Source organism: Anopheles gambiae, chromosome 3, assembly GCF_943734735.2.
Source record: "Anopheles gambiae chromosome 3, idAnoGambNW_F1_1, whole genome shotgun sequence".
Classification (NCBI taxonomy): domain Eukaryota; kingdom Metazoa; phylum Arthropoda; class Insecta; order Diptera; family Culicidae; genus Anopheles; species Anopheles gambiae.
In genome coordinates this window covers 59997291-60007261 of record NC_064602.1, presented here as the reverse complement: position 1 = coordinate 60007261, position 9971 = coordinate 59997291, and the positions used below count along the sequence as shown (strand labels likewise).

Below are 9971 nucleotides of genomic sequence, written 5' to 3'. Positions count from 1 at the left end.
GCTCTTGCTTGACACTTGTTAGCGCTCTCCGGTGAATATGGTAACTATGCTGATTTTTGCTCCCTTGGAAAACTCGAGTCGCGAGTTTTAACTATCTAGTGTGGGGCGCAATCCTACACACTTAGAAAAAGACTATTCATCCACTTAAAACATGCGGCAAGGCCGGTTGGAGTGTTGGAGTTAGGCTCGTGTCTGTGCTCCATCGGATGCGATTTTATCGGAAGGCCTGTCAAAATTTTATATGAGATTTGACAGATAACGTCGGACGAGCGATTTCGTCGTACGATGGAATCAAAAATTTTTGATTTCATCGGACGCCGCATCCGATTTTATCTGTCAAACTAAATGTGTGTTGTTTTGTAGGAACAATCTCAAATTTAATTTTCATAATCGTTTTATTATTAAAATCATCCCAATAATCGCAATATTATACGAAAAAGCGTTTGACAGCACGCACGATAAAATCGCATGCGATGGAGCACAGACACGTGCCTTACTGCACATTTTTGATAAAAAAAAATATTGATAGGATTTTTAAAATTCTAATTTTACAACGATATGTTATAAAAAATTATTATGAACCTATAAGACAGTTTTCATTCAAATCTTACAACTAATTCAAAAGATATACTCTTTTAATCACAAAAAACATCATTCTTCCATACAAATTGTATGGCCTACACGGGTAGGCGGTTGTACGATTACGTAAAGTTTTTTGGTCGCACACAAGACGGTTAAATGGTTGCGTTCTCAACAGTGCTCCTGCCGAAATCTGCCAATATAATCTGGCCACACTGGACCGCAGGGCAAAAGCTCGCTCGAAAGGTCAATAACCGCAAGGTGTGTTTATTAAGGAGGTGAATTGTTAGCGCGTTTTCCGGGCGCCATCATTGAGTATTGTTATGTCAAATCGCATACAATTTTCTATACCCCCCTCCAGCCCTCCCCGATTTTAATACCGGAGCCCCCAGTATTGTTATGTCAAGTCGTGAAATGTCAATTTGCTCTGAAGCACTTCACCTCCTAATATCCATACACCTTGAATAACCGTCGCAAAACGTCAAAAACGACCGTCGATAGCGCCTCGAAATCGTTGCGAGTTTCGCTCGCTGGCGACGTCGGTTTGCAGTACATGCGACGCCGGTTTTAACGTTTTGTGACGGTTTTGCGACGGTGGCCGCCAAAAAGCTCGCCTGACCTGCGGACCAGTGTGGCCAGATCATATTGGCAGATTTCGGCAGGAGCACTGTTCAGAACGCAACAATTTAAATTTACAGGCGTTGCCGTCAAATTTTGGCTCGAAGTCACCAATTTTTGACAGTGTGCATCAATTTTTGTCTCGAAAGCATCAATTTTTGACAGTGTGCATCAATTTTTGTCTCGAATGCGTCAATTTTTGTCAGTGCGCATCAATTTTTGTCTCGAAGGCACCAATTTTTGTCTCATGGTCAACATTTTTTGTCACTTGTTCATGAAATTTTGCCTCTTTATATATCAACATGAGTTTACCTGATTTGACGCGTAGTTAGGGTTATTTTATTGAAGTAAAATTTAATTTCAATAAAAATCTGTGGTTTATGAATATTTTATTGGGATTTTAAAGAAAATGCTTCAAAATTTTTGACTAAATTTCAGGTACGTAGATCAACACAGCTGATTGCTTTTGAACAACGAATATACTTTGTACTCCTCAATCGAAAATGGCAGTACAAAGGTTTATCTGCCATTTAGGTACGGATTGCGAGAACTATTTTAGGAATTTATCTAACTATTTGCCACGATTGCCGGTGTCGTAATACAATCGTCAACTCGTACGACTTAATAACATGTTCGTAATGGGTTCAAGCCCCAAATGGACCGTGCCGCCATACGTAGGACTGACTATCCTGCTATGGGGGGATCAATAAGTCACTGAAAGCCAAGCCCACAAGTTGTGGTACAGGCAGGCTGTGATCGAAAATGGTCGTTGAGCCAAAAGAAGAAGAAGATTTGCCACGATGCCAAAATGAAGAAATAATCGTGGATTAATCTTCTCTAAATTGTTTTGATATTATTATAAATAAGACGTAAAACTATGTGAAATATAGAATTCCTGAATTTATTCCTTTGCATTGTATAACCTCTTTAATTTTGTTTTGCATTCTGGAATTATTAAAATATTAAAATAACGAAAAAATACCAAGAGACAAAAATTTGTGACCATTGGACAAAAAATGGTGCCTTCGAGACAAAAATTGATGCGCACTGACAAAAATTGACGCCTTCGAGACAAAAATTGATGCACACTGTCAAAAATTGACGCCTACGAGACAAAAATACATGACTTACGGCCAAAATTTGACGGCAACGGCTGTAATCAATTATTTTAATGATTATCCTGCTAGCAAAGAGAATGAAAAAGTGTGCGACTTTCAGACGAGGGGCATGTAGAAGCAGGGGGAGACGGTTGGAAATACACGGAATTACGCAGAGCCGCGAGCGTGTTTTGGTTTCCACACAGTTTTTGCACTCACACAATTACACATGTGTGAATGTGTGCGTTACTTTCAGCCTGCGCGCTCAGTTTGGTTTTCTCGCAGCGGCATGGTGGTATCGGTGTCTCGCTCGCACTAGTGCAGCTTGTTCGGGAAGAAACGGAAAGGAAGGGGTATGAGGAAAATACAATGAAACAGCGCGAGCGAGCGTTCTTTTCAGTGAGAGCGCCTCGTGTATTTTAAAGGCATGCAAGAGAGCGCCGGTCTGGTGGTACAGTCGTCAACTCGAACGACTTAATAACATACCCGTCGTGGGTTCAAGCCCCGAATAGACCGACCCCCCATAGGTAGGACTGACTATCCTGCTATGGTACCAATAAGTCACTGAAAGCCAAGCCCACTTCACTAGTGGGTACAGGCAGGCCTTGACCGGCAGCGACTGTTGTACCAAATGAAGAAGAAGAATGAGCAAGAGAGCGCATTCTCCCTGTGGTAGCGCTCCATCCGCCATTCATTAATTATCAGCCCAAAACAACGGACTTCGGATCGATCTTGGACCGGACCCCCACCGTGTGTTTCTACCTTCCCCTCGCCTGAAAATTTTATTCTCTTTGTCTGTCGGGTAAGCTTTAACCGCCGACAGCGAGATTCAAATTCAAATTTAAATGACTTTCTTTGACGAGAAATTTTCGGAATCCACGCAACTGACATTTTCTACTTATGAACATTAAATTTTAACGGATAAAAAGTGCCAGGCAAACAAACGTGCATCAGCGCGTTAAGTAACAAATGTGGTTAACAATCCTTGAAATAGCATCCCAAGCGCCACAGATTAAGCTTAAACGACTGAAAAATCAAATATCTGTGATTTTCGGTAGGATAAATGGAAAATCGGTAGTTTTAGGGCGGTCATCTGTGAATCGGTACACTGCTTCTAGACGACCCAAAAAATCTTCCGCGACAATTTTTGGCGACACTTTCTATCTGTCAAACCGTCCTTGTTTTAGCACGAATGCATGGCTTACTTTGATCGTAATGTCGCGAAACGCGAGCGTTGCCTTTCTGTGAAAATTTCACAAACCCGCGACAATCACGGTTACCTCTGATTTTGTTCTAAAACTGAGATGTTGTTTTAGAACAAAGAGCTCGCAGAAAATTTGTCGCGATACAAAAGTTGGTCGTTTAGAAGCAGTGGTAGGCATATAAAAAATCGGTAGGAATACAGATAAATCGGTATTTCTGGTCACTCTGGTCTCGTACCATACCGCATGTCACATCGAATGTTTTTCTTTATTTGACAACCACATGCCGCTGGAATTCGTAAACAATCGATTGTTGTTTGTGCTGAGTTTGTTGAAAGATAATTTGATTTGAAATCAGTTATAAAACATCCATTATGGCAAATGTCCTTTTAAGTGAAGCGGAAAAAACATATATTCTGCATGGTATACAGGTAAACTATTTCTCAATAATGTATATCCGAAGTAATGTGGATTAATCACCAAGTTCGTGTCGTTCATAGAAAAACATGAGGAACGATGGGCGAACGAATCGCGACTATCGGCCGATGGAACTCGAATCAGAGATAGTCGTCCATGCAGCCGGATCCGCGAGACTGCGTCTGGCTAACACGGACATACTGGTAGGAGTAAAGGCAGAAATTGATACGCCTATTCCTGATCGACCCAACGAGGGAAAGGTGGACTTTTTCATCGATTGCTCGGCAAACGCTACTCCTGAATTCGAAGGCCGAGGTGGTGAACAACTAGCGACGGAAATTTCGAATACCCTGTCCAAAGCATACGAATCTCAAAAGGGGTTCGATTTGGCTGGCCTGTGCATTATGGCGGGCCACCAATGCTGGAAACTGTACGTCGATGTGTTGATTCTAGAGTGTGGTGGAAATTTATTCGACGCCGTCTCGCTAGCCGTGAAGGGCGCATTGTTCAATACTAGGATACCGCGTGTTTCAACAGCAATGCATGATGGCGGCTCGATGGACTTGATTCTGACCGACGATCCGTACGACTGTGAGCGATTAGACGTTACGACTGCGCCCATCCTAGTAACGGTGTGCAAGATCGGAGACCAGTGCGTCGTGGATCCGTCGGCCGAAGAGGAAGAATGTAGCGTAGCAAGCGTAGCGGTGGGGGTTTCCTGCCGCCCTGATGGGAATACAACCACCAAACAGTCCATAACTACGGTGCGTACCTCCGGGGAAGGATCAATACGCTTGGAAACGCTGAAAAAGTGCTTCGACACGGCAACCACCGTAGGCGCCTCCCTCAACAAAGCATTGATGAAAGCACTGCATGAGGATGAAACTAGAAATTCGAAGGGATTGGGCAAGCGTGAAATTTACGGGTTTTTGAAATAAATCTTTGCAACGAAGAAAACAAGAAATAATTAATTAATCATACGAATAATGCACATTAACATATAATCATGTTTTTATAGATGGTTTAATTCATTTCACAAAGTGCCAAAAAGATCTTTGATATTATCGCTAGTTCTAAACATACTTTCCATGCTGTGCTTCTTCACCACCTCAATTTCAGGTAGACCAACATTCCACCAACAACTAGACAGCTACACATTTTTAACAATTTACCATTACGTTGCCGACCCTTACTGGAAGGCATAATGTAAAGCACAGGTTTTGGGGCGGTTATTTCATGGATGGTGTTAATATAAGCTGCAAAATCCTTAACCGTTGCATGTAGCTCAACAAGCTGTTGCTTGAGATTGGAACTTTGCTCGGCGCTGCTGAATGCTTGTGAGTCGTACGCTTCTGTGAGCCTCTTTGTAAACAACAAGGATGCTTGCATGACAGTAAGATGTTTAAGAATGTTGGCCAGTACTTCCATGATATCGTAGAAGCTGAAAACAGAAGGCATAAGTACACTCATTACTAGCAAGCTTGTCAACGAATGGTAGCGAAACACAATACTCACTCCAGAATACGCTGTTTTTCCATCGTCCATAAACTATTCCGAGACCATTTATGCAGATGAAAGTCGTAAAGCCCAAGCAGTACGCGCTTTCGCTCAATCGGATATTTCATGCCAAGCTCGAGCAGCCGTTCATCGGTTACGGTAAGAAACTCGAACAAATTCATGTTCGCATCAGCGAAAAGCCGAAGCGAACCTTCACTATTCATACCGAACAGCATCAGTCCCAGGTCGGGGAAATAACCGGGTGGATCGTCAGCCCGTTCGCCACGCATGAAGTTATGATAGTCGCTGTAGCACAGGTACTTTGCCGGCATCACGTACGGTTTCTCCTCGGACGGAAACAGCTCGGCAATGTCCAAATAGTTCTGGTTGATTGCACACTGTCTCGGAGTAAAGCCCTGCCTGTTGACGGTGTGTGTTTGAGCGCCGGCACGGAGCAGAATTTTCACTATCTCCAAGTGATTATTGTTCACCGCATAAAATAACGCCTGCATGAACGATCAGATGTCAAAAAGATGGTGTTTAGTTACTTTTTAACGTTGGACAAGCGTATGTGCCACACGTACCGTGTTACCTTCATTATCGGTCGAAAGCAATGATGACTCGCCAACGATTTCTTTCACCACGTCCAGGTGGCCTGCCTTGCAGGCAAGCATGAGTGGCGAACAACCGTATTGATCCAACATTCCGATAATGGCACCGTAATCCAGCAGCAACCGCACAACTTGATACACACGCTCGGACGATTGCGACGAGCTGCATGCGATCATGAGTGCCGTCTGCAGGTTGTACTGGCGATTCACATCCATCTTTTCATCTCGCAGGAAATACTCCACTATAGGTAGCTGCGCTTCGAAACACGCATAAAACATAGCTGGCCATCCTTGCCGTAGCATTCCACCGCCACGCAAATATGCATCCTGCCTGATAATACGTTTCGTTTCATCTAGTTGCCCATCGAGGATGGCGTAATACAGGAGGGTATCATAGTCTTCCTCTGGTGGTTTGACCTCCTGCATAAACGCTGTATTTTGCTATAAAAAAAAAACCATTAAAATGTATACGACAGAAAGATTATGATTTGTGTGTGCTTACTTTTTGCTTCGGATATGAGCTACTCATGTATCCAAAATCATCGAAATCATCCTCATCGGAATCATCATAACCGGCCGGACGATACATGATGAAGCTTTCAGCGAATTATTGAATCAAGCGAGGTGAATTTATATTTCGGAGTTTAAACAGAAAACGAAGTGTATCACATGCATGCGAGCAGCAAATTATGCGTTACTTTCTTATATCTTCTGCACCGCGCAGCACCGTTTAATCATTTAAAGAAGCGTGTTCTGAAGTTTGTTTACAAACTTTGAACATGTAGGTGCAAGGCCACGGGAGTGACAAAACGTTGACATTTTTTTCGAAATGTGAGCTTTTGTCACTTTTTTTGTCAATCCAGGTGGCTAGTGATGGGTAATTCGAAGCGGAGTCATGGATCAACTCCGACTCCGGTGCGCAAACTATGACTCCGACTCCGGATCATAAACGGATTTGACTCCGGATTAGTCCGGATCAGTCCAGATCAGTCGGGATCAGTCCGGATCAGTCCAGATCAGTCCGGATCAGTCCGGATCAGTCCGGATCAATCCGGATCAGTCCGAATCAGTCCGGTTCAATTCGGATCAATTCGGATCAGTCCAGATCAGTCGGGATCAGTCCGGATCAGTCCAGATCAGTCCGGATCAGTCCGGATCAGTCCGGATCAGTCTGGATGAGTCCGAAGGAGTCCGAATGAGTCCGGATCAGTCCGGGTGAGTTCGGCTGAGTCGGAACGAGTCCGGTAGAGTCCGGGCGAGTAGTTTAGGTTGACGTTGCAATTGCTAATTCCCAACATGACTGTCCATTATCGTTTAGACAATTCTTGATGAGTTCACTGACTTTCAAGTAAGGCATAGAATATGTTCGAAAAGGTTTAACAATTTACACGAACTGATCCGGACTGATCCGAATTGATCCGAATTGATCCGGACTCGGAGTCGATTAGTCCGAAGATTTATTTGTTACGATTAGTGCAGAACACTCTGATAATTTTGGCCTTTAAGTGTATTCCCAAGTGCCACAAATCCACCAAACGACCACTAAACGGGTTCTAAACGACTGAAGCTTTGAGCCTAAACGGAATATAGAAAGACTTCGTTTAGCAGACGACAAACGACTCATGCATTCTAAAAATAGCAAAAAAGCTGATGGCGCTATCTGTTGGTGGGATACCCCAACCAGTTGAGCTTCATCGCTTGGAGGAGAGCTTTCTCATTTCCTCTGTACTGTTGTATGGTTTCGCATTGAAGTTATGCATCGCTAGAACTAGAACGGCGATACGATTTTTTAAATACTAAACTCCAATTGAAACCGAACTGGAACAGAACTAAAGCAAATGAGATTTGAGTAATGGTCGTTGGTGTTGATACCCACGTATCTGACCACACGACCATTCAACTAGATTTTTGCTCAGAAAAGGCTATATAGGTCATGATTAGCAGAAACTTATCGAAACACATTGCAAGAAAAGGACAGCAACCCAAATAGCCAGAATTGCTTAAGCAGCTCATTTTGGCACGCTAAAGATCGCTGCTCTAATTCGCCTTTTGCAGTAGATAAACAGCATCAAAGTTCTATGTGGGTCTTTCAAACAGCGCCTAAGCAGCTTCCTTATGCCACGATGCCAGGGATAATTTTTCTTTGTGTTTTATTTTCAAGCAAGCGTCATCGATGAAATAAACAACAAGATTTGTTTCGTTTAAACACATATGTATATTTTTAAATCTTTTGTATTGATGATTACACAAAATTTTACACAATTTAATGATAATTCACAATCACTTAACTCAATATTCATTCTTCAATTAACGAATCTAACTTGTGCAGCAGCAATGAGATTATTGCCGGCGTCCGTCTTTGACACTTTGACAAGAGCCACCTTGTACCGATGTCATGCATTAAAAAGCTATAAAGTTCCACCAAGTTCAGTACCCTTTCTTAACAAGCCTTCAAGTTCCATCATGAACCCTACGCATAGTGCTAATTAGCCGCAAAGTTCCAAAGAGTACCATGTGCCTGTTAAAAAGCTCCATAGTTCCGTAAAGTACCGTCTATCTCTTAATCAGCCACAAAGTACGACATAGGAACGATTTTTCGTTAAACAGCCCTAAATCAGCTATAAAGTACGAGCTGGCTGTTTGGGCAATATAATGATGAGTTGTAGTTCGCCATCTATTGTGCAAACCAATGAACCTAGTGTTGCGGTTTTATAATATAAAGGTAAGCGTTTCTATAGTCCTATGTGCAAAATATTGTTTAGTTTGTTATAAAAAACATGGATTAATTATTGATTAGTTTTCATCAACAGATTTCAATACAGCTCTTTCGTAGAAGAGCGCACTTCAAGGACGCCTAGGATACGGCTAAACATGCGCAGCACCAGTCCGTGACGTCATTTCCAGACAGGCGCCGGCTGAACACGCGCAGCACCAGTCGAGGATATCCTAGCGCAGAGGGTAGAAGGAAGAACGAGAGGAAGGGTAACAGAATGCAACCGCAGCATTTGAAAGGGGTGAAGCATCTTGCCGTATACAGAGTGTGAGTGTGCCAAAACGCATGTGGAAAGAGTAACACCAATAAATAGCATGTGAAAGTGTGCATAAAGCAAAAAGAAAAAGCGTCACTACTACAACCAGCAATCCGAAAATATAAGGAGAGGGATTAATACAAATGTATGCGTAAGCAGGACCAGCAATCCAAGCATTTGAATGTGTGCGTCGGTTTGTACCGTGCTGAAAGTTTTTACTTTAGCTGCTGCTAGTGTAAAAACTTAAGGAAAGCTTAAAGTAATTTTTTTTTACACGGGGCGCCTTCGGAAATTGTTGGCTGGGTATCAGACGTTTCGGTGTCAGCGATCGTGCGCGAAAGCCGATCGTGCCTTCTTCGGGGTTCAGCAGCGAGGGAACACAGACGTGCCACGGACAGTTCTTTTTAGCGTGTTAGCTTTAAGCAGTTTTGTAATATATGTTTGTAAAGTTTAAACGTTGTGTCCGGAGTTTTAATCGGCCTCCGTCCTATATCACCCCAACACCGAACGTAACACCTAGGCAGCTTTCTTTTTTTTTCTATGGATATTTGATTTTCTAGTCGTTAAAGCTTAATCGGAGTAAATAGCATTAGTAAATGCTATCGCTTGGGTAAATAGCATTAAAAATATAGACGAACTGGAAATAATCCTAAATGCCCAAAATATAACAGCAGCCTGTATAATGGAAACATGGTTAGGCAGTGAAACACAAAAAAAAAACAAAAATAACAAATTACAACCCTATAGCGAGCAATAGAGCGGGGGGGGGGGGGGGGGAATGGAGGAATCGCAATCTACATACGAAAAGATATAAAGTACAGAACTAAAAACAGATTCACATATGATGACTACATATAAATTACAGAAATCTTTCTAATAGAAAATAAGCTAACAATAATAGCCATGTATTCAGCTCCTACC

The 9971-nt window shown here is 42.5% G+C and overlaps 2 protein-coding genes across 2 annotated transcripts; one reads left to right on the top strand and one right to left on the bottom strand.

Moving 5' to 3' along the window:
- Positions 1-3211: 3211 nt before the first annotated feature.
- Positions 3212-4877, top strand: LOC1272607 (exosome complex component RRP42). The gene is made up of 2 exons (XM_311461.4): positions 3212-3927; positions 3997-4877. Exons 1-2 carry the CDS (start codon positions 3871-3873, stop codon positions 4849-4851), a joined length of 912 nt encoding a protein of 303 aa, XP_311461.3. The 5' UTR covers positions 3212-3870; the 3' UTR covers positions 4852-4877.
- Positions 4878-4897: 20 nt separating this feature from the next.
- On the bottom strand, positions 4898-6800 carry LOC1272605 (ankyrin repeat, SAM and basic leucine zipper domain-containing protein 1). The gene is made up of 4 exons (XM_311462.5): positions 6524-6800; positions 5995-6462; positions 5429-5916; positions 4898-5354 (listed from the first exon to the last, which is right to left on the bottom strand). Exons 1-4 carry the CDS (start codon positions 6608-6610, stop codon positions 5015-5017), a joined length of 1383 nt encoding a protein of 460 aa, XP_311462.5. The 5' UTR covers positions 6611-6800; the 3' UTR covers positions 4898-5014.
- Between the last annotated feature and the right edge of the window lie 3171 nt (positions 6801-9971).